At 45.7% G+C, this 25,572-nt stretch overlaps 1 protein-coding gene across 1 annotated transcript; it reads right to left on the reverse strand.

Annotated features, from left to right (window-relative positions):
- Positions 1-1,212: 1,212 nt before the first annotated feature.
- On the reverse strand, positions 1,213-25,572 carry LOC144791512 (phospholipase A2, minor isoenzyme-like). The gene is made up of 4 exons (XM_078666225.1): positions 25,488-25,572; positions 18,610-18,772; positions 3,929-4,056; positions 1,213-1,611 (listed from the first exon to the last, which is right to left on the reverse strand). The coding sequence occupies exons 1-4, from the start codon at positions 25,519-25,521 to the stop codon at positions 1,490-1,492; spliced, it is 447 nt and encodes a 148-aa protein (XP_078522351.1). The 5' UTR covers positions 25,522-25,572; the 3' UTR covers positions 1,213-1,489.

The following is a 25,572-nucleotide window of genomic DNA, read 5'->3' on the forward strand; positions in this document are numbered from 1 at the left end:
TGCCCTTGTACCATAGTGCAAGGGTGTCTGCGTTGGAGGGGAAGATTATTATGTGCAGGAAGGTGTTATAAAATCTCAATAATAATGCAATATCGTTCATTACAGTTGTGAGAGGTACAACAAGCCCGTCTCCATCCCACAGTCCGAACCTTTCCTCGTGTTGTTAGAATTGGAGGCCATACCCCATGAAACAAAAACATCTGGCTATGGCCTATTGACAAGTGCTTCAAGTGCTCTCTTTTTTTCTCTTGTGTTTAAATTCTACTGGTACTGGTCTTCATACAAAGGGGCATATTACCAAGGCGAGCGATATGAGATTATCGCCGCTTTGGCGGCCGTTTTTGGCCGCTACGCGGCGATAATTTTATCGCCCTATTAGCAAGCTGTCGCTAACAGCAGTTAGCGACAGCTTGTAGGCGATAGCGAGCGGTCTGGGGCCCGCTTTGCATGTCAGCGATATTTATCGCTAATGACATGCAAAGTGGGCGGACCCAAACTTTTAGCGACTGAAAGCAGTCGCTAACATCGCTATCGCCTATTATCAACGCAGGCGTAGTGATGCTCAGACCGCTTCTTAACCTGTATATCCAATGGGAGATGGATATTCAGGCTAAGTCCCTATTAGCGATAATGCCTGAATATCGCTCGATTTCCAGCAATTTTCACGCATTTCGCCGCTATCGCCGGAAATTTTATCGCTTTAGAGATAAACGTTGCTAATAGCACGTTATCTCTGCGATAAAATCCGGCGATAAAAAAAAATTTGCTAAGCTTATTTAGCGATAAACAATGCTAGTTGTTGGTAATATGCCCCAAAGTTCCTTAGGCTTTCATCAGCCTCGGCCACTGTCTTTGGTCAGATTCCTTATTAAGCAGCTTTGAGCCTCAATTAATATCTCATTTGCTCCCCATCATCTACAAAAATAAACAATACCTATCTTCATCCTTGGCCAACCCATGTCATGCTCAGACAATATCATGTCCAGCCATGGACCACTGCCCCCCACTCCTCCAACACCCTCACTTGACTGTACCTTGTCACCCCCGGCTTGTGCATGGGTATCACTATCCAGTACACGTATGCATGCAATACTCACCATGAGTGCACTGCACGTGCGCCTGTGAATAAGAGCTTTTGGGTTATTTTCTTCTCTGGTTGCCCATAGAGTATCCAGTAGAGAGAGACAGAGCAACGAAACAATGACATTGATGGAAAGTTGTGAAACATATTTATTGGATGTGAAAACAAGCAGATACATTAAATAAAGGGTCTCCAATAGTGCGCTACTGCATGGACATGCCATGAGCAGACATATACAAAACACACTTTTTCAAGTTACAAGCTGAAGAGCATAAACACAGCTCTACTTGCTGGATAAATCATGGAACCATTCTGGAATCTGGAGCTCCCATTCCATAGACATGTCCTGGATCTTAAGGCGTAGGATAGGGGGCATTTTCTGAGGCAGGTCCTGCTCCTCGATAGTCATTACTTGCAGTATTTTTTTACATCCACGTTCTTGTACTCAGGGTTGTACTTAGACTTGGAGAAGCAGATGGCGGCAGCTCGGTCACACTCGCAGATAAATGCTTCACAAGGGTTATTTTTACCTGGATAAAGAAGAGAAAAAGATGGATATGAGAATGGGGGAAAACTGGCAGAATAGGGGACATCAGTGAGGAATTGAGGGGCATATTACCAACAACTAGCGATAATTATCGCTATGTTGGTTTAGCGGCGATATTTTTATCGCCGAGCTGCGGCGATTTTTATCGCTTAGGAACCTTGCTATTATCAAGGTATATCTCCTAAGCAATCAAAATCGGCCAAAATGCTTGAATATCGCTGAAAAGTCAGCGATATTCATGCATTACCGAGCTAATGCTCTTAGCCATGTTATCCACCTACCATTGGATAACATGGCTAAGAACTGCTCTAGGCAGGCGTTAGCTTTTGGAGATATTCGCGCTTAGCGCAAATATCTCCAAAAGTTGGTAATAGGAGATAGCAATGCTAGCGACTGTTTCCAGTCGCTAACATCTTGGCACGCCCACTTTGCATGTCATTAGTGATAAATATCACTGATATGCAAAGCGGGCCCAAGATGATCGCTATCTCCTACTAGCTGTCGCTAACTGGTGTTAGCTACAGCTAGGTAATAGGGAGATAATTTTATCTCCGCTTTCTTGGCTTTTAAAGCCAAAAAAGTGGAGATAAACCCCCTTGATAATATGCCCCTGAGATCCTAGTTGGTTGGTGTCTGGCTCTGTCCCAGCCCTGCTAGCTTTTCTGAGTCTCTGGCATCTGTGGCCTTGGCCGGATGGTGCATGCCTGTGTAGTACTGTCTTCTGCCTTTTCAAGACCTTGAAGCGTACAGAACAATCTTCATGGCTGCTACTTAGCCTTGGAAGCTGTTGTCACATGACTGCCTCCAGAGAGTGCAGAACTTTGCTAAAGGGTTGCTCCTTAGAGCAAGAAGCAGTAATCATGTTTCCTTACTTGCGAGAGTAAAGGGCCTGACTACAGGTCTACCATGCACGGGAGGGTCCTGTTAAGCCTAATCTTACTTAGCTCACTTTTGCTGGAGAGAGATCAACAGGCTTTCTCTGTTCTCTATACTTCCTTACTATTTAGTACAAGTGAATTTCTTCTTTGCTCGTAATTGTTTTGAGGATATCAAACAGGAAGGACAAATATTTAAACCTAGACCCTGATTATGAGTGCAATATTATTATACCTTGTATCTTACTACACCGCGGGCTTCAGAATGTATCGGGTGATAAATAGCACATATTGCAAGTTCTGTCCTAAAATGAAGCACAATATTTGAACTTTGGTGCTTCCTATCCCAGAATGATCATGTACCATTGTTTTCAGCCCCCACCCTCCCCCCCCCCCCAAGTGTATTTTGACAAGTTTGAGCTACCTACACGTACCTGGGGAAATTGTAGAGTGTGTGGTGTAGTGCATCGGGTAATTACTGAAGATGCTCAACTCTGGATAATTGGTTATTCAGATCCCTGCACAACTCCTGCTTACACAGGGATCAAAGGGGCATATTACCAACAACTAGCGATAATTATCGCTGTGTTGGCTTAGCGGCAATATTATTATCGCCGAGCTCCGCCGATTTTTATCGCAGATAAACCTTGCTATTATCAAGGTTTATCTCGAAAGCGATAAAATTCGGCCGTAATGCATGAATATCGCTGAAAAGTCAGCGATATTCATGCTTTACCGAGCTAATGCTCTTAGCCATGTTATCCACCCACCTACCATTGGATAACATGGCTAATAACTGCTCTGGGCAGGCGTTAGCTTTTGGAGATATTCGCGCTTAGCGCGAATATTTCCAAAAGTACGCCTTTGTAGGTAATACGAGATAGCGATGTTAGCGACTGTTTACAGTCGCTAACATCTTGGCACGCCCACTTTGCATGTCATTAGCGATAATTATCGCTGACATGCAAAGTGGGCCCCAAGATGATCGCTATCTCCTACTAGCTGTCGCTAACTGGTGTTAGCGACAGCTAGGTAATAGGGCAATAAAATTATCGCCGCTTTAGCGGGAAAAATTCCCGCTAAAGCGGCTATAAGGCCCCTGGTAATATGCCCCAGAATTCTCCAGGGCATCTGTAATGAGCCTGTTACCATTTCTCTTCTTAGTCACAAGTTTATTATAGTTTGGGTCTCTTTCCTAGGTTATGCGCTCATCTTGTTATTCTGTGACACTGATCAAAGTACCTTGAAGCTGATTTTGTGGCATTCTGGTGTGATGTGACTCTCACAACTGCACATCCTACTGCAGAAAGTAGAGAGTCAATAGAGAGATCAGGGAAAACCCTACAACTGTTAATGAAGGGGTGAAGGACTGCGTAAACCCACTAAACCAGGAATAAGGTGGTAAACAGAGCCCACGGTACATACTGCTGCAGGTGATGCTGGTCCCAGAGCATGAATAGGTGTAATTCTCAATGTAGGGTTTGTCGAAGATGCCCTTGCAGCTGGGATGCACCATTGAGTAGTCGTAGCAGGCATCATGGACTTCACAACACCTGTAAGAGAAGGAAAGACATTCTCACTCATGATAACATAGTTGGGTGAAGCTTAATCACGCGCATTGTACTGACCGGTACTGAGCTTTCATATCAATAACTGATTCACTTACCAAATGAGAGAGTCTGATCTGTCAATACAGACTGCTTCCCATGAACAAGTGAACAAGGAAGCAGAGGGCGGAATCTTTATCAGATGGACAAAGCTACAACTGTCTGCATTCCAGGTTGGCTTGGATGGTATTTTAACATGTCAGATCTGTAGTACTGTGCCTAGAGTGGTAAAATGCTTTTGTCATTTTTCAGCTCTGCACTATGCTTAAAGACTTTGCTGTAAAAATGCCAAAAGGCTTTGTCATTACCAGGGCTCCCCGCTTCCGTTTTTGTATAATGTATATATATCCTTTTGGGTGGCTTGGCACTGTTGGTGGGTGCGCAGGTGAGTAGTGCAACTATCCGTTCTGAATTCCAAAACCAAACCGTACTGTTGCTGAAGTTAAACAATAAATGACCCACACTCAGTGATGCTTTAAAGTGGTTTAGTTGTGTGAGTTCACACAGTGATTTAAAGCCAGAAAAACCCCAGAAAAAACAATCCAATCTGGGTTAAAAAAAAACCTGCAACCTCTAAAAGCAGGGAGGAAATATTACAAATAAAGAATGAAGAGGAGGATACAAACAAAATAAGATTGATAACAAAGGTCTCTCTAGGATTGGCACTAATCAAAACCCATAATGCATAAACATTGCTTATGTACACAACCATTGCGGAAAAGCTGGAAATCGTCCAACAATAACATATAGAGGGGTGAAGACGCTAAGGGATGCATTGACACGTGACCACTTCAACAATGATCAGCCATTGACTAATAAACATTGGCTTTCGGAGCAGCACTATATGAAAAGCTTGTAAAATAGACTTTAGCAAAATGGAATTTGTAACTGGAACAGGGCAGGAGTACACAATAATGCATCATATTACATGCAAGAGCAAGTATGTAGTGAATGTAGCTGTTTGCCTATGAAAAGTACAATAAATAGGACGCACAACCTGCCAACTGAAAAAGAGAGTCCTCAAACATATTCAAGCAGTAACAAATAATGATACGAGATACACAACAGCAAAGCACATTGAAACATATTTTGACAGTAATTAGAACAACCTCGAATACTATGCAATCGACTATGTGCCAAAGTCAGAGAAAGGTGGTGACAGAGAGAGAAAAAGATGTCAACTAGAATCTAAACACATATTATCACTCCAAAGTGCCCCCCCAAAGGATTAAATCAAGATGAAGAGTTATATGTACCTCTGTAATCTGGTGAATTATAGGCACAATAATCAACTAGTAGTACCACCACCACAATCAAAGATCGTGCACACTATGGAGCAAAAACTAGCTTAAAAGCCATAAGTGACACTAATCAATTAGTATGAGCATCACCAAAATCAAAGTTCACACACGCTAAGGAGCAAAAACTCGTTTAAAAGTCCTTAGTGAGGATCTAACAAGCCACCAAGGAGAAAACACGATGAGTAGTAACACATGAGCTAGTGTATAGCTTTTTTAGCAACTTGCAACATGAAGGGATTTGGGGCCAGATGTAGGAGGCCATTTACCGACCAGTAACGGCCGATTTTGGCCGTTACCGACCGGTAAATGGGTATTTGGTGTGTAGGGGGCTACATTTACCGATTCGGTAAATTTACCGAATCGGTAAAATACCGAATCGGTAATTTTACCGATTCGGTAACTTCGGTATGTAGGTGGGACTCTTCAGAGTCCCTATGGCCTTACAGATTCGGTATTTTACCACCCAATCCAATTGGATGGTAAAATACCGAATCCAGGTGTGCATGCACATGTGTGCATGCACACCTGTGCCATGTGACAGACAGACGTGCCCTTAGGGCATGCCTGTCTGCCACATGGCACACATGACAGTATTTGGGGTGCTAGAGGGTGTCAAAGTGACACCCCCTGCACCCTTGCAAAAATCGGTATTTACCGCATCGGTAAATACCGATTCGGTAATGCCCATTGATTCCTATGGGCTTCAATGCTTATAGGAATCAATGGGCATTACCGAATCGGTATTTACCGAATCATAAATACCGATTTTTACAGAATCGGTAATTCAATTACCGATTTCACCTACATCTCCCCCATTCTATTTTACCGATTCATAAATATCGAATCGGTAAAATTCGGTATTTATGAATCGGTAAAATAGAATTACCTACATCTGGCCCTAGGATCCCCACAATCAAAGATTGCACACATTGAATCAGCCACTTCTTCAAGTTTAGCAAAGATTCCTGATAGTATATGGAAAATCAGAGCACTTATATATGACTACCAGTCAAAGGATCACAAGAGTATACCACCAGGCAGATGGTGAAACATATTAACATTTTTCCAATAGGGACCAAGTAATTTGATGTACATGACGTGATGTGACTGTGCATGACACTCGAAAGATATCTTTTGAGCGTCAAGCACGCCGCGTACTTTCTGGCTCGGTGTATGGAATGGGAGTTCACTGGCATGCTGGTTTGACCAGGCGTTAATAACGGGAAGGTGATCCTTTCGCTTGGGATTTTGAATGCCAGCAGTGTACATATATTGTACTACTCAACTTGGGAAACATCCTTTACAACAACACTTTTTCCATGCAGTACCTTTACAACGCAGAAATTACAATGCAAGTCGTTACAACGACTTGCGCTGGAGGGCGCTGTCGGATAGGGAATAGTTTAATTTACTATCCAAAACCTTCCCTACTATCCACGGGGACTGGAGTTGGAATAGTAAATTAAACTATTCACTATCCAGCGCCCCCCCAACGCAAGTCGTTGTAAAACCTGCGTTGTAAAGGCATGCGTGGAAAAAGCATGGTTGTAACGACATACATCCCTCAACTTGAAATCAAATGAAGAAGTGGCTGATTCATTTGTTTAGCTGCTTGGTGGACGTTTCTCGTGATTCCTTCGGATTGCGACACATCCACATAAGTCCCTTGATATGTTACATACTATGTAGGATAGAGCGACATCTCAATTGTGCAGGGCATTTTTGTACCTCCAGTGAGTGGAACTCTTTCATTGTCCTGCTTTGGACCAAATCTAGGATACAGATGTTTTTCTGATTTTTTTAGAATGCTCCAATATTTATTGTTTTGTCCTGATGATGACCATCTAAATCTACTATGGTGGAAATGCTGTCGACGCCTACATGTGGCCCTAATTGAAGACGACACATTTTTGCTGTGTGTTGTTTTTGTTTTGCCCTGAACATCTCATTTGTATAACATTTTCCTCAGCCACCTTTTCGATTACACATTATATTGTCTGTATTTCATCAATGTTTGTGTAACCCTATGAGCACCATTATCGTCTTATCATTGTTTTGATTGTCTATTTTTGTTAATAAATTTTCCATGTAATGAAAATAATGTATACATGGGTATCGTTTGTCCAAATAGTATCTGGGTATTTCCTCCTTTTATTGTTGATTAGAAACTATGTTGTTTTTCTTCTTTCCTTCTTTTCCTTTCTGGCATAATTAATAAATCTTCTGGGTATGTTATTTTGTATTTTTCATTATTTTAAGTGTTATACTTGAACCTTTGTTAGGATTCTAGTAAATACAATATTAAACATCACTATATTTAGGTACTAGATATTTAAAATGTTGACATTATTGAGAAAAAAAATATATATATACTTAACAACAATATTCCAAATTTTAAATTAATTGTGCCAATAATATTATAGGATAGACTTTAAGTACCACTGATAGTCTGACATTGATATTAAGGATCCTCACATCAAGGAAATATTAATCCTGAGCCACAAGACCAGGTTTTCCTTAGTCTTAAGTCTGGTGCTGCATCCAATTTACGCCTCCCTTATAAATAGGAGGCATCGTCAGAATCAATGGGTGTTGCGGTGGAACACCCACAGCAACACCTATTGCCCTCCCCTTTCACGCTAAGCGTAGCGTGAAAGGGGACCCTATTTACAAGGCAGCTTTAAGCCACGTTAAGTGGCTTAACGCTGCCTTGTTATGTTATCTTATGTTATGTTAACCGGTTTATTAAGCGCAACAGCTGCCCCAGCAAAGAGGCGTCTCGGCGCTGACCAGCGGAGAAGTGACAGAACATAAGAGGCCCTGGACCTACGAACTAGGGAAAAGAAAGGTTTTTAGAGATTTCCTGCACTCGAGGTAATTGGTGAGCCCTCGAATATGGGGTGGTAAAGAATTCCAGAGGGTGGCCACTCTATTCTGAAAAGAGCGACTCCTGGCGAAGCACCTATCGCCACAGTAACGTCCTAAGAAGTGACATTGCCATGGCAATAGGGGCTTTTACAGTACCCCATAGTTTTAAGCTACTACTTGAAAGTTTTCTGTTAGTCAATGGCAAATTGATTTCCACTGACATCTAGGTGAGTGGATCCGGTGCGAAGTTTACATGGTGCTGAGCCTTACAGTAAATCTGTTACCAAATAGAAACAATTTCAAGGTCTTAAAGCTAGCACAGTCCAAGATATGCTTAAACTAGGAGCATGTGATCTAACAATTACCTTAGAGCCTTAAGGTAAACAGGTGACCGCGGGGCATATTACCAAAGAGGGCGATAGGCCGTTTTCGGGCGCTAAGCAGCAATAATTCTATCGCCCTATTAACAAGCTGTCACTAACAGTAGGCGATAGCGAGCGGTTTGGGGCCCGCTTTTCATGTCAGCGATATTTATCGCTAATGACATGCAAAGTGGGCGTACCCAACCCGTTAGCGAATGACAGCAGTCGCTAACGTCGCTATCGCCTATTAGCAAGGCAGGCGTAGCGATGAAAATATTCGCGCTAAGCGCGAATATCTCCAAATACTAACACCTGCCCAGACCAGTTCTTAGCCATGTTATCCAATGGGAGGTGGATAACATGGCTAAGAGCATTTCATCACTAATGCGTGAATATCGCTGTATTGTCAGCGATATTCACGCATTTCGCTGCTATCGCCTGGATTTTTATAGCTTTTGAGATAAACCTTGCTAATAGCAAGTTATCTCAGCGATAAAAACCGGTGATGCGCGGCGATAAAAATATTGCCGCTAACCCTACTTAGCGATAAATATCGATATTTGTTGGTAATATGCCCCCCGCTTCCTTAAGAAACTACATTGAAAACTTTGTTTTAGTGCATTATTGACTTGGGGAATGGCAGATAACGATGCCCCACAAATAAACCATAACAGATCCATATCCCAGTCGGTTAAGGGATATTGATGAAACACATACATTATCAAACATTTGCAGCCCATGTGATATTTTTTTCAAAAACAGATATTGACATACAAATGCAAGCCATGTGATACTGACAAATCGGGCCAGGTATTATCAGACAAATGCAGTCCAGGTTATATTAAAAAGGACAGATATTATTGATAGACAAATACTGACCAGATAATATTGTCAAATGGAAGCAAGCATTTCCAAATATAAGCATTGAGACAGTGACGTAGCTCGTTTGCCATGTGCCTTAGTACAAGCAAAGTAACTTGGCCCCCTCATTAGGTAACTCCAGTAAATGCTCTACTAGGGTGACATATCACTCTGTCAGCTAAACCCGACACTCCTCAACCTCCTTTGACATATCAGAACTCACTACCATTCTCATACACACTATTATATTTCCAATCCCTGCACTGCATTTCAGCAAGTCAAAGCCATAACCCTTAAAAGCATTACCAAAGTCAAAAGGTTTGGCCCTTGTAATGTGCATGTACACAAAACTATATTATGCAGGGATCCCACACTTACACTGCTACCCTCATATTGCCACACCCCTCATGCTGCACTCATACTGGCACATGCCTCAATCTGCACTCACAAAGACACAACTTTCAACTTGCCTTACTCTGCACTCATAAATGACAATGTTAACCATGCATTCACACAGGTAAATCTCTCACAATGCACTCACAAAACATGGTAGCTATCCTGCACTCACACACAGGTACACCACTCACTAGGCAGGAGCAGAGTTGGGACAGGTGGTGGCATAGAAGGCACAGGTTGAGTATCTGGTGCTCTAGTGCAATTCAAAGATGTTGAGGTGAGCTAAACTGAAGCTTGAATGTCCACTGAGGTTATGTAGTCCCTCCCCAGCAACTCTTGGGTCAGTACTGCTGGGAAACATCATTAACAACGCGGACAATACACCGCGATGCTGTTACATCGCGGTCGTTACAATGACCACGATGTTACCACGATATGCCATTACAACGCAAGTCTTTACATCGACTTGTGCTTGATGGCGTGCTAACATTAAAAATAGTGTAGTTTACTATCCCAACACCTTCCCTACTGATAAGTGGACTGGAGTTGGAATAGTAAATTACACTTTTCTAATGTTAGCACGCCACCTAGCACAAGTCGATGTAAAGACTTGCGGTGTAAAGGCATAGCGTGGTAACATGCAGTCGTAGTAACAACTGCGATGTAACAGCATGTGTTGTAATAAAACGCGTTGTAACATCATACAACCGTACTGCTTGCTTTGTGAGTCTGATTGTTGTGAACGTTTGTGGGGAAGAGTCTTAGCATCAAACAAAGTTTCACTTCCCTTCTGAAAAACAAGGTGGTGGTTTTCTCTGTGATACAAGCATAGGAAGAAAGAATGGGAAGAAAGAAGAAAGAAAGAAAGAAAAAAGAAAGAAAGAAAGAAAGAAAGAAAGAAAGAAAGAAAGAAAGAAAGAAAGAAAAAGAAGAGATTGTTCTTGGCGTCCTTCACATCTTGTGTTGCCAACTACATGAGAAGGACATGTGCTTAATAAATAGATTAAATAGTAAAGCTTCACTTTCGATTGCCATCTTGGAACAATGAAAAATGATGGAGCATGCAGCATACTGTTTCCAAAATGGTGGCATGGTTTTGAAGCTTGCAGCAGAGATACCTGGTGCTCTGCATAAGAAAGCTGTGGTAAAGGAGCAATGGCAGTAGAGCTGCTGGTACCCTCCTTACTCAAGTGGCACTAGTCTGCATCTGCAGGTGAGCTGCTGGGGAGGGGGGTGAACTAAATAAAGTAAATCCTGAGGTTGGACTACTCTGCATGGAGAGTAACTCAGGGTAAGCAGGCAAAATACTGTTACTCAGACTACCTTACATCCTAAAGACCAACAACTGTCTACTAGGCAGAGCCAGACATTGGCAACAAAGGCAATGGCTGAAGAGGGCTGATCCACTGCCCAATTGCGCTGCTCTGAAGGGCTGAACCAATATGTGAATGACACCCTGTTTGATGAACAACTGTAGTAGGTTAATCTAAAGCCCATTTTCCCTGAGCAAGACTATGTGTTGTTTTTGAGACAATATGAGGTGGGAGATACAGCTAAAAGTGCCTTTTTGGCCGGACCTATGCCCCACAGAAATAGATGGAGCACGGGGAGCAGGAGCACAGCGAGTCCTTGGCACACACACTTAAGACATACAGCGCTGGTCAAGAGCATCACAATCTTCCCTGAAACACAAGGAGCTAGCTATGTATGGAACAAGATTGGTACTGCAGTGCCAGCCAGTACATGCATCCCATAAATATATGCAACAAGTGTGCTATTACAGGGCAAGTCTGTGCAAGCTTCCTTCAAAGACATGCTACAAACGTGGCACTTCAAGGCCAGTTCAATCTTCCTCCGGACATGGAACAAGTGTGGTACTGTAGGGTTAGTTCAAGCTTGCTTCAAAGACATGGAAAAATTGTGGTACTGTAAGGCCAGCAAGTGCAAGCTTCCTTCAACAAAATGGAACATGTGTGGTACTGCTGGGCCACTGCAAGTTTCCTTCAAAGACATGAAACAAGTGTGGCACTCAGCAGAACTGTTTTACGCCTCCCTTAGATACAACTAATAAGCAGCATTTCAGATTTGATACAAGTGTAAGGAGCACCACTGGGGTGTATAAGTGCAAGCTTGACTCACACTCATAGCAAGATTCTCACATTCAAAACAGGCGCAGCAGCGGGCAGGACAATACCCTTCCCTCACACCCATAGAATACATATTGATATGACCAGAAACAATGCAAGCTTCCCTCACATGCACAGAACATGAACAGCATCTGTAGTGGCAGTCCAAGCCTGTCTATAAGCACACACACAATATGCAGCATTTGACATCAGTGCAAGTTCTCCTCACATACTGCACAGAAACAAGATGGTCAGCAGTAGTGCAAGCTAAGATATCCTCACATACAAAAGGGGTATCACACTGGCAGCAGAAATTAAGCTTATTTTGGGCACAGAATACCCAACGTAAAGTATAGAAGAGGGTAAGCCACTGAAGGCTGGAGGCAGATGCCAGGCTCTGGTTCCACTCGAGGTCCTCTTGAGCCCTTGAGCCCAAAATGAGCTGAGCATTCATGTGACTTCTGTCTGATACTCATGTCCTAATCTCACACACCCAGAATGAAAAATAAAGCATTAAACAAAAATGTCAAGGAGGAGCGAGAAGGATCTGCCAATTTAGAGGCTGAATTACACATTGTGAAAACTTGCCACAGAGTAATCCTGGCTTGGCCGCTTGACCACATTGTGTGATCCAAGGCAATTACTGTATATTATCGTGCCTCTTATGTTTTTTCATTATTGCATATGAGAAAGCCTTGGAATTCTGATGATGTGTGCTGTACAGAGATCTCTCTTGTGTTTGACTTAAAGGAATATAATGTTGCTCTGCGTAAAATAAGAATATAGCCTATACATAGAGTGCACATGAAAGCTGACTTGCCTCTTAATTTACATACGGTATTGTTGTTAGGGGTGGTGGCGAAGGCATGATTGTTTGAGTTCATGTTTAAAATCTTTCACTTTTAATAAATGCCTCTTGATGCAGTGACATAACTGGATGTACTAAGGTTAAAGGCCTGTTAAAGAAATAGAGGGGCATATTACCAACAAGTAGCGATAATTATCGCTAAATAGGCTTAGAGGCGATTTTTTTATCGCTGCCTATCGCTGGATATGTTAACGGAGAAAACATGCTATTAGCAACGTTTTTCTCCATTGTGCTAAAATATCCAGCGATAGCGGCGAAATGCGTGAATATCGCTCAGAATACAGCGATATTCACGCATTTGCGACGAAATGCTCTTAGCCATGTTATCCACCTCCCATTGGATAACATGGCTAAGAACTGGTCTGAGCAGGCGTTGGTGTTTGTCGATAGTGGGAATATTTCCATCGCTACGCCTGCCTTGCTAATAGGCGATAGCGACGTTAGCGACTGCTTACAGTCGCTAACAGGTTGGGTACGCCCACTTTGCATGTCATTAGCGATAAATATCGCTAACATGCAAAGCGGACCCCAAACCGCTCGCTATCGCCTAAAAGCTGTCGCTAACATCAGTTAGCGACAGCTTGCTAATAGGGCTTAGCGGCCAAAAACCGGCGATAATTGCCTATCGCCACCCTTGGTAATATGCCCCATACTTATTTTGAAGACACTCTATCATAAGTTTACATAATTTGTGTTGCACAATTCCCCTTCCAAATGTGCTCATGGCTCAGCTAATTTGTGAACTCTTAGAGCCAAGACAGACCCTTGGCTCGGCTCTCCCTGGTAATTTGTTGGTTTACACACCTCTACTACAGTATACTGCATATAACAGTTACTTGAGTTCCTCATCTCTCAGAATGTCACTCTGAGGAGCAAAATCTTGTTTGTTGAGGTTCTGGACAGTTTCCACAGGTCTCAGAGGGACAACTATTAAGGAAGAATTGTGCATTTGCAACCACAGAAAGTTGTTTTAAAGTTACCTGAGCATATTTTGTAGCATGAAATTAAACAAACAACACTCAAATAGTTCATTTTACAAGTTCCAGCCCTCTATCCTAAGTAAATCTATGTTCTTTAATGAACCGCCTTCATCTGCCCTCCACCCATCAGGCTGAACATAGTGACTGTCTTGTCCTCAGAATTCATGCAGCAGCATGGGCATAACTTCTTCTTTAATCTCTGCTGGCAGCCAGGGCTGAATTTATCACTCTGCATTTACAAAAAAGTGCACTGCTTAACCATTCAGTGCATGCACAAATAGGCCTTCGCAGTGCCCCTGTAGGTGCTTCAGTGGATTCTGCTGCTCAAGGTCTGGCTCCTCTAGCGGAGGGATTCGGACAGAGTTAACAGCAAGTTAGTTCCCAGTGCTGTAAAAGCTCATGTGTCCCTAGTAGTAGGCAGTGGTACTGGAACAATTTTCAGATTAGTGGTGCTACCCAGGGGCAGTACACATTTCAAATTCCTACACATTTACCTAAAAAAAATTAAATAGATCAATTTATTTAGGGATGCGATCGTATCTCTAAACAAATTGATGTATTTAAGTCTGAGATGTCTGTCCCAGGCTGCCTGCCCACTGCTCTCTGAAACAGGAGATGGAAGCCAGACAATAAATCAACTTTCTGCATTGTGATGCTCAACGCAGGGCTTACCTTCATTGCCATTGTAGTCTATAGTGGTATCCACTGTTGCCCAGTGATGCTGTCAGTTTCGGGCATCGGAGTCTGCATCATTGCATGACGCCAGATGTCTGCCATTCACAGGCATAGATCCCACCCTTTCCCAGTCGTCACACATTGGACTGGATGTAAGCACTTGTGATTTGGCTCTTTGTCCTCAGTACTGGTAAGTGTTATAAAGCTAATCTTGAGTTATGTATATGGTCCTGTGAACCCTGAGAATGCTAATCTCCCCCAGTGTGACACCCCAGGCCCTGGCTATGGGTCGCTAGCCCCTTTAGAAGTTGAGCTTCTATATTTGTTCCACCACAAAATTGATCCAAAAGATGAGCAGGGTTTTTCTTTTCTTGCAAAGTTGTTCCAAATATCTGAGACAAGTGCAATGGGAGAAATATGCGCTTTCAGTAGACAGTTATCTGCTCTATGACATTAAACCTGGCCCTATCTTCATGCCCTTAGCATTACTGCCAAAAACATGGATTGATTTACAAACAATGGGTAGATTTACAAAAGTGTCACGCAACGCAGCAAAGCAGCCAAATATGTTGCACTACGTTGCATGGCAGGGAGAGAGCAGGATAGCACCATAACTATAGAGATATGGCACTCTTCTCCCCTCTCCCTGGTCCAAAATCCTGCTGCCAAGCGCCACAGACTCACCTGTACACCATAGTACAAAGGGGTGTGCATGAGTATAGCACCATGTTTTTTAACTGGAAGAGTTCCCTTCCAGTACAAAATACTATGCCTAGACCAGTTTTAAAACATGTCCTACCATGTATGTGTACTGTACAGTGCAGCACACATGCAAAGTCAGAAAAGATAGGAGAAATTGAAATATTTCTCCTTTTAACACATACTTTCAAATGGTGTTCCACAAAACCCTGTCTACTATTGTTAGTAAATAGGCTTTTGTATCAAACAGCATGAGGGGTTGCATTGGAACGTTCATGTAACACCCATGTAATGCCACCTTGTTGCTAGGTAACACAAGGCAGTGCTTCTCGCTGCTTTGCATTACTTTTAGGCTACATTCCAGCGCAAAACAACCAAAAAATAGAAAGTAAATAACAAAAAATAACAAACACAAAAATTGTACTGGTTTGCGTCACCCAGAGCAAATGTTTGCAAATCTAGCCCAATGAATGATAAAAACATTAAGGTAATGCATGTCAGCGATTTAGTTGCTCTTTCATTTCATGAGGTTTACCTAATCTTACATTTCCCAAGAGTGTTAGCTATTTCATCATGTTGTGTTCCTGTATTTTTTTGTGCATCTTATTACTCTTGTGTACTGCATACTTTGGAGTCATTACAGGTGATTATGAGGGGCTTTGATTGAGATCTCTGATGCTGAGGCTGAAGGCAAAGTAAACTTCCTGTCAGTGGGTTAGTCTCTCTGCAGAGTACATAGAACAATGGTCATGTATTCCAGTTGCAATTGAAATTCTGTGTAAATGTGTGTGAAAGGGGTACACAGATGTCAAAATATTTCCAAGGCAAAAGGAAAAGAAAATAGAGGGCATATTTATAAGGGATATTGCCACCAGAACTTCAATTTTAGAGATGATCTGCTGGCGATATCACCTTCTCCTTATTTACAAAGTGGCGCCCAGCCACTTAACGTGGATTAATGCCCTTTTGTAACTAAGACCCCTTTTCGCGCTTCACGTAGCGTGAAAGGGGCGTGCAATGGGTTTGCAGTGGGCATTCTGCCGAAACAGCCATTGCTTTTTGACGCAGCTCCAGATTTATAAGAATGGGCAGCACCAAAAACTAAGGCCCGGTAAAACCTGGGGGCATATTACCAAGGGCAAGTATTGCCGCTTTTTTGCCGAATTGTGCCGAGAAAGCGGCGATACTGCTAGAGCCCTATTAACAAGGGCATTTTAAAGCCTGGCGCAAGCCCACTTTGCATGTCGGCGATTAACATCGCTAATGACATGCAAAGTGGGCGTTCCCACGTCCAACCAAATGTAAAATGTGGTTGAGGTGGGAACACCCTATTACCAAGGCAGGCGTTGGGAGAGGTAGACCTGCGATGAACTCGTTTATCGCAGGTCTCCCAACGCCTGCTCTGACCAGGTGTTAGGGCAATGATAACATGGGGGAGTGGATCATAACGCTGAATCCACCCCCCCATATTATCAAGGCATACATTAGCGCATGAAAACAACGTTTGTTTTCATGCGCAAATGTGCCATATCGCCGACTATCGCCGGATTTCAATTTGCCTACTTGATGCGTATTGATAATTGCGCGCTAAAACGGCGATGAAATCCGGTGATAGCCGGCAATATGGGGATGTGCGTTGTGCATTGTGCATTTTAGGATGGTGATATGAAGAGAAATTATTAATTTCCCCTCATATTTTGCTCTTTCTAGGTGTGCTGCATTCTGTAGCACACATAGGAACAGCAAATCACCTTTAAAGGTTGTTTATGTGCAGAAATGGGTCCCTTCCTGCACATAAACAATCACCCTTGCAGCACAGGCACCCTTGCAACATGGCGGCAAGATGCCTGCACTGGTGCTAGGCAGCTTTTTTAGCACCAGCGCTAGGGATATGCAGGGATACGCTGTATTTTTGTAAGTAGTACAGTGCATCCCTGCATTTTAAAACTGTCGGAGCATGGCGTTACCAATTTTGGAGTAACACAGCGCTATGCAAGTTTATTGCAAATATGCCCCAAAATTTGAAGTAATCTTCAATGCTCTTTCACGTTCGGAACTCAGACACAGTTATTTTGGGGGTGCTGCAGGGCTGTTGTAGTTGCCCACCTCTGGGCCCGAGGCACTGCACCGACTGCACCACTGGTAGCTGAACCCCTGCATTGAAACACTGTCAAGTGTAAATACACATTGCTAGGCACAGAAAGCAATGTTACACTCTCACACAACCATACTTTATTTACAAATCAATATACAATAATGCATCTAATTTTACCATAGACAACAATTTGTTCATTTTAGAGCATTTTGATACAATTATATGTATTTAGAAGATCTTATGGTGTAGAGCTTATGGTGTAGAGAAAGCTTTCTCTACACCACAAGATCTTCTAAGTACATATATTATTGTATATTGATTTGTAAATAAAGTATGGTTGTCGGGTGTGTGTGGGAGTGTAAGAATGGAATGTGTATTGTTGATCAACGAAGTGTGAAAGTTGAGGATGAAGTTTTTTCATTGCTTTTATTGTGAAATGGCTTTTGTATGTTGACTGTAAAAATGTGGTGAAATTTAACCAACAAATGTTCTAAAAATATGAATAAAAAGTGATTTATTCAGACTGATTTCCAAGTTTTGCACTCACATTAAGTTTGATTCTTATAGTGAAGAACTTGAGAAGGTTTACTAAATATAACAGCATTGGCACTTGTATAGTTTTCTAACTATCTTTTGTTGCAACATTCCTTGCAGTGCTGTCCAGCATCAAAACCTCTGAAATGAGGCCCAAAGTGTTTGCACCAATTTTAAGACCAGCTTTTATCTGTTCTTAAAAAACTGCGTCTAACTGGACTTAGCGGCAGTTTTGGGGCGTTATCGCCATATGGGAATTTCATTGTAAATATCACGAAGTGGGGTTAGCGGCAGTTTTTGCACGGGAACGTCCATCTTGCATTTCGTTTTCGTTAAGTCCCGCTTACAGAAGTGGTGATATTAAAAAGTCATGCTTACACAGGAAAAGTACAGCTAACTGCAGTTAGCGGCAACTTGTACAGATATGATTACAAAAAAGATGCCGTAATGTCAAAAAATTGATGCTACGGGGGCGTTAAGTTCTTGTACATATGCCCCCATCTGTCTTAGTTGACAAACGTGCTACAGGACCACATGACAATAAATCAGAGAGAACAACAGTGAGAAAAGAGAAGGCAACCTGGTGTGGGGGCAGAAGTAGAGCAAGAAAGAAGAGGATGGAAAGAAGAGAGGAGGAGAGATAGTGAGGGAAGGGTGGATCAGGAAACATCTATGGTAAGAGAAAACTGGAGAAAAGGTACCTCTCTTGGAAGGTAGAAGGTGCTCTTACTCACCTGTCCAGGTCATCCAGTGGAGTCCCGCTGCCTCCGTAGCCGCAGAAACAGCCGTAGTTGTTGTAGTCCAGGAGAGGGTTGCTGGAGGGGATGGCGCACTTGATCATGGACCTGAAATTGAATAATGAATTCATGTCCGGGGCCCCATGTTCAGCAGCGACCACTGCAGAGGAAGAAGAGGAGCCATGTCAAGCATCATGCTGACGTCACCAGTATGAAGAAATGAAACAGGTGGAGCTCAGAGTGCAGCATGAGGAAAGGGAAGATGGTGGCCTTGGAGTGCAGCATAAGCGATGGAAGATGGAAGCCAGTCTAGAAGTGCAGCAAGATGAAAGAGAAGATGAGGGCTTTGCAGTGCAGCACAAAGAAAGGGTGGGTGGAGGCCTCAGAGTGGTGCATGAGGAAAGGGTGGGTGGAGGCATCAGAGTGCAGCATGAGGAAAGGGTGGGTGGAGGCATCAGAGTGCAGCATGAGGGAAGGGTGGGTGGAGGTCTCAGAGTGCAGCACGAGAGAAGGGTGGGTGGAGGTCTCAGAGTGCAGCACAAGGGAAGGGTGGATGAAGGCCTCAAAGTGCAGCATGAGGAAAGGGTGGGTGGAGGCCTCAGAGTGCAGCATGAGGGAAGGGTGGGTGGAGGTCTGAGAGTGCAGCATGAGGAAAGGGTGGGTGGAGGTCTCAGAGTACAGCATGAGGAAAGGGTGGATGGAGGTCTCAGAGTGCAGCACAAAGGACGGGTGAATGGAGGTCTCAGAGTGCAGCATGAGGAAAGGGTGGATGGAGGCCTCAGAGTGCAGCATGAGGAAAGGGTGGATGGAGGTCTCAGAGTGCAGCACAAAGGACGGGTGAATGGAGGTCTCAGAGTGCAGCATGAGGAAAGGGTGGATGAAGGCCTCAAAGTGCAGCATGAGGAAAGGGTGGGTGGAGGCCTCAGAGTGCAGCATGAGGGAAGGGTGGGTGGAGGTCTGAGAGTGCAGCATGAGGAAAGGGTGGGTGGAGGTCTCAGAGTACAGCATGAGGAAAGGGTGGATGGAGGTCTCAGAGTGCAGCACAAAGGACGGGTGAATGGAGGTCTCAGAGTGCAGCATGAGGAAAGGGTGGATGGAGGCCTCAGAGTGCAGCATGAGGAAAGGGTGGATGGAGGTCTCAGAGTGCAGCACAAAGGACGGGTGGATGGAGGTCTCAGAGTGCAGCATGAGGAAAGGGTGGATGGAGGCCTCAGAGTGCAGCATGAGGAAAGGGTGGATGGAGGTCTTATAGTGCAGCATGAGGAAAGGGTGGGTGGAGGTCTCAGAGTGGTGCATGAGGGAAGGGTGGGTGGAGGTCTCAGAGTGCAGCATGAGGGAAGGGTGGATGGAGGTCTCAGAGTGCAGCACAAGGGAAGGGTGGGTGGAGGTCTCAGAGTGCAGCATGAGGAAAGGGTGGGTGGAGGTCTCAGAGTGCTGCACGAGGGTAGGGTGGGTGGAGGCCTCAGAGTGCAGCATGAGGCAAGGGTGGGTAAAGGCCTCAGAGTGCAGCATGAGGAAAGGGTGGGTGGAGGTCTCAGAGTGCTGCACGAGGGAAGGGTGGGTGGAGGCCTCAGAGTGCAGCATGAGGAAAGGGTGGGTGGAGGTCTCAGAGTGCAGCACAAGGGAAGGGTGGATGAAGGCCTCAGAGTGCAGCATGAGGAAAGGGTGGATGGAGGCCTCAGAGTGCAGTATGAGGAAAGGGTGGATGGAGGTCTCAGAGTGCTGCACGAGGGAAGGGGAAGGGTGGATGGAGGTCTCAGAGTGCAGTATGAGGAAAGGGTGGATGGAGGTCTCAGAGTGCAGCACGGGAGAAGGGTGGGTGGAGGTCTGAGAGTGCAGCATGAGGAAAGGGTGTATGAAGGCCTCAGAGTGCAGTATGGAAAATGGAGGCTGATGGTTCAGAGTGCAAAAAGTCCCATACATGAGCCTATGAGCAAATCGAGAAATTGCTGCATGGGCCAGAGGCACTTAAGACCTGGTATGTCTGGGGACAACTAAGCATGGCCAACTCCACCCAAACGCTGTTCATCTTCCAGGGGCCCTGAGCTCTTAGGAAATACTCTCTTTTTTATTGTGTAGTTTGCCTCCAGGTGTGAGAAGCATCTCTACAATAAAGTGTTCAATGGATGGGACATCAGAGGACCCCTCAGTGCCCTTGAAACCTGCAGGGTTGGTGAGTGTCATTCAGTCTACACTCAGGGGCACGCGCTTTATCAGCCCATGATTGAAGGCCTCCATTGCACTCAGTTATAGTGATCTGGCTGGAGCCAGCATTGGGGGTCGCCGAGGCGCATGTCTGTAGCCCTTCGCTTGAAGGCCTCTGGGGTTCTATAAGCACTGCCTGTCACTGACTCACCTACACATCCCTGAGGTTTCATGCATGGGCGGCCACTGCTTGATTGCAAGATCTCTGTCCATTGGCTATTGAGAGGGTTGCACTGTACCAACACTGGCATTACAGGGGCTGCCCCAAGCAGGTCAATAATCGGAGACAGGGTAGTGAGACTGAGTAAAAAGAGCAGCTTAGAGTGCAATGAACGACAAGCGCCCATTTAAGGGACAGTGACTGTGGGGTGCAAGGGCTCCTCACAGTTGGGACAGTGCATTGAGCTCTGGGACAGCGTCTCCGAGTGTTAAGGGCATCTCGCTGATAGGGTAGTACAGTAAGATACAGACATGCCATTAAGGGGACAGTGAGATGAGCTAAGATCACCTCAGCGCCAGGAGAGTGCATTGAGCTGCAGGACAGTACAGTGGGTGAGCACTTCACTGATGATATAGGGCCTCATTTATGAAAAGTGACGCACCGCTGCATGAAAACAGCGATGCGTCACTTTTCATAGCGCCTCCTTGCGACACAAATGATGCGTCATATTTACAGAATGACGCATCATTGCGCAAGGAGTTACAGATATGTCAGTATTTCTAACGTACCTGTATGGCACAAAAGTGACGCAACTCCAGAAATATGTCATTTCACATGGGGCAAGCCCCATGTGAAAGGGCCCGCGTCAAGAAATTGACGCATTTGCGTCCTAGAAGTGGCGCAGTGAAATCTTATACATTTCACTGCGTCACTTCTATGACCTTTTCTTGCGTCAGAACGCCCCCAGCATACATTATACCTGGCGCAGGTATAATGTAGCGCAGGGGTTTACAAAGTGACGGGTTTACAAAGTGATCTACCTAGATGCGTCACTTTGTAAATATGGTGCAACAAGGCACACTTTTTACGCTGCTGGTGCGTCACAAAAAGTGACGCACCGGTGACGTAAAAGTGACGCACAGCCTCATAAATGAGGCCCATAGTACGGTGAACTAGGAGCACCTCGCTGCAATGAGGTGACAGCACCTCACTGATGGGACAGTGAGCTAAGGGGCACCTCACACATGGGACAGTGGCTCTGAGGGATGGGAGGAGCTCGCTGTTGGGATGCAATGATCTACGAGCATCTGACTGATGGGACAGTACAATGACGTATGAGCACCTTAGGAATGGGGCAGAGTCAAGAGCATCTCTCAAATGTGACTGTCCCTCTAAAGTATAAGAGTAGATCATTGGTGAGGCAGGATAGAGAGCTAAGAACAACTCACTGGTGGGGCAGTGCAGTGACCTAAGAGCATCTGATTAATAGGACAGTGCACAGAGTTAAGATGAACTCACTGAGGGATAGAGCAGTGAGCCTTACTCTGAGGACCATGCCCCTGAATGACAGGCGCTACTCACCGACCAGAGAGAGCCTATGCATTAAGAGTGCACCTCGCTGATGGGACAGAGCAGGGATTCAAGAACACCGCGTTGAGGGGACAGAGCAGGGATTCAAGCGCACCTCACTGACGGGACAGCGCAGGGATTCAAGAGCACCTCGCTGATGGGACAGCGCAGGGATTCAAGAGCACCTCACTGACGGGACAGCGCAGGGATTCAAGAGCACCTCGCTGATGGGACAGCGCAGGGATTCAAGAGCACTTCGCTGATGGGACAGTGCAGGGATTCAGAGTACCTCACTGATGGGACAGAGCAGGGATTCAAGCGCACCTCACTGATGGGACAGCGCAGGGATTCAAGAGCACCTCGCTGATGGGACAGAGCAGGGATTCAAGCGCACCTCGCTGATGGGACAGTGCAGGGATTCAAGAGCACCTCGCTGATGGGACAGCGCAGGGATTCAAGCGCACCGCGCTGATGGGACAGAGCAGGGATTCAAGCGCACCTCGCTGATGGGACAGCGCAGGGATTCAAGCGCACCTCGCTGATGGGACAGCGCAGGGATTCAAGCGCACCTCGCTGATGGGACAGTGCAGGGATTCAAAGTACCTCGCTGATGGGACAGTGCAGGGATTCAAAGTACCTCGCTGATGGGACAGTGCAGGGATTCAAAGTACCTCGCTGATGGGACAGAGCAGGGATTCAAGAGCACCTCGCTGATGGGACAGCACAGGGATTCAAGAGCACCTCGCTGATGGGACAGTGCAGGGATTCAAAGTACCTCGATGATGGGGCAGTGCAGGGATTCAAAGTACCTCGCTGATGGGACAGAGCAGGGATTCAAGAGCACCTCGCTGACGGGACAGTCCAGGGATTCAAGAGCACCTCGTTGATGGGACAGTGCAGAGATTCAAGAGCGCCTCGCTGATGGGACAGCGCAGGGATTCAAGAGCGCCTCACTGATGGGACAGTGCAGGGATTCAAAGTACCTCGCTGATGGGACAGTGCAGGGATTCAAAGTACCTCGCTGATGGGACAGAGCAGGGATTCAAGAGCACCTCGCTGATGGGACAGCACAGGGATTCAAGAGCACCTCGCTGATGGGACAGTGCAGGGATTCAAAGTACCTCGATGATGGGGCAGTGCAGGGATTCAAAGTACCTCGCTGATGGGACAGAGCTGGGATTCAAGAGCACCTCGCTGACGGGACAGTCCAGGGATTCAAGAGCACCTCGTTGATGGGACAGTGCAGAGATTCAAGAGCGCCTCGCTGATGGGACAGCGCAGGGATTCAAGAGCGCCTCACTGATGGGACAGTGCAGGGATTCAAAGTACCTCGCTGATGGGACAGTGCAGGGATTCAAAGCACCTCGCTGAAGGGACAGTGCAGGGATTCAAAGAGGACCTCGCTGATGGGACAGTGCGGGGATTCAAAATCACCTCGCTGATGGGACAGTGTGGGAATTCAAGAGGACCTTGCTGATGGGACAGTGCAGGGATTCAAGAGCGCCTCGCTGATGGGACAGTGCAGGGATTCAAAGAGGACCTCGCTTATGGGACAGTGCAGGGATTCAAAGCACCTCGCTGATGGGACAGCGCAGGGATTCAAGAGCACCTCGCTGATGGGACAGTGCAGGGATTCAAGAGCACCTCACTGATGGGACAGTGGAGGGATTCAAGAGCACCTCACCGATGGGACAGTGGAGGGATTCAAGAGCACCTCACTGATGGGACAGTGGAGGGATTCAAGAGCACCTCGCTGATGGGACAGTGGAGGGATTCAAGAGCACCTCGCTGATGGGACAGAGCAGGTATTCAAAAGCGCTTCGCTGATGGGACAGTGTGGGAATTCAAGAGCGCCTCGCTGATGGGACAGCGCAGGGATTCAAGAACCCATAGTTGATGGGACAGTACTCTAAATTATATGTGCACCTCTTCCATAGGACAGTACCTTCGACTCTAGGGTCACCTGATTGGTGGGACAGTGCAGTGTCGAAAGTTGGCGTCACTGGCGAGAGAGTGCAACAAACTAAAAGCTGCTACGGGGAGGGGCACTTCATCTAATGTCTAAGAGCATCTCCCCGGTGTCGTGTTCAGGTCACCTTCTTCTTGAGACTGTACCATGACCTAAGAACACATCCCCCGTGAGACCACCCCATGAACGAATGGTACCTCCCAGGAGAGACAGCACCTAATAGAAAATGATGGTCTGAGGGCCCTCGTCAGAGGCTGGGGCAGCCTCCGCCTGTAGGACCATAGGAGGTGGATTGCGTCAGCTCTCGTGTGCGCGGTGCCATCCATATGGGAACCAGGACATCCCTACACCCATCCACCCATCCACTAACTGGAGCCTGTTGTGTAGTTCTCCTGCCAGAGCTGGAGGCTTTCTGGAATGAGAAAGGAGTGAATGACAAAGAAAGACAGAGCAGAGATGCCCCCGGCAGAGATAGAGGGGCAGATCTACAAGAAAGTGCCGCAGCCCGGCACTTCAAGCCCTTTGGCTGTGCCACGCTGCGGCACTTTCAGAGCACAGGAATGCGACATATCTAAAATGATATGTCACATTCCTGTGCTCTCCCCTACGCTGGCGCAGAAACAGCTGCCATGCGCCGGCGCAGGCACCCTTGCCCCATGGTGCAAGGATGCCTGCGCCATGGGGAGATTGTTTTTGTGAAGGAAGGGGCCCCTTCCTGCACAAAAGCAATCACTGCAGGCATTTTCCTCTTTCAATACGTGCTGTAGAATGCAGTATGCATTGAAAGAGGAAAAAACCAGGAGAAATGAAAACATGTCTCCTCGTTTCGATTGGCTACGCCACCCCTATGGTGGCGTAGCAAACTGAAGCATTTCCAGGTTTACGATTTCTCATAAATCTGGAAATGCCTCAGTGGACATGGGTGTTGCGTGGGAACGCCCACAGCAACACCCATGTCCCGCCCCTAACACGCAAAGTGTTGCGTGAACATGGGCGATATTTACAAGCACGGGTTAAGTCACGCAGGGTGACTTTACCTGTGCTTGTAAATATCCTTTAGCAGGCTGCGCCACCGGTGCGTCACGCAACGTGATGCACCGGCGGCGCATGGTGCTTGTAAATCTGCCCCAGAGTTTCCAGCTGGGGAGGACTGTGTCAGAAGGAGAGCCGGGGAGGTGGGGGCGATGTTACCTGCCACAAGAAGAAAGGCTAAGAGTGTCCTCATTGTGATCCTGTGCACTTCCAGCAGGGAGGTCTGTGGAGGGGTTGTCCACAC

Source organism: Lissotriton helveticus, chromosome 11 (genome assembly GCF_964261635.1).
Source record: "Lissotriton helveticus chromosome 11, aLisHel1.1, whole genome shotgun sequence".
Lineage (NCBI taxonomy): Eukaryota > Metazoa > Chordata > Amphibia > Caudata > Salamandridae > Lissotriton > Lissotriton helveticus.

Excerpts from the sequence above, each read along its gene's own strand:
- LOC144791512 (XM_078666225.1), bottom strand. The coding sequence starts at position 25,521 with ATGAGGACACTCTTAGCCTTTCTTCTTGTGGCAG. Across the intron at positions 18,773-25,487 it reads AGCCTTTCTTCTTGTGGCAG|TGGTCGCTGCTGAACATGGG; the intron begins GTAACATCGCCC and ends CTTCCTCTGCAG. Across the intron at positions 1,612-3,928 it reads GACCAGCATCACCTGCAGCA|GTAAAAATAACCCTTGTGAA; the intron begins GTATGTACCGTG and ends TTCTTTATCCAG.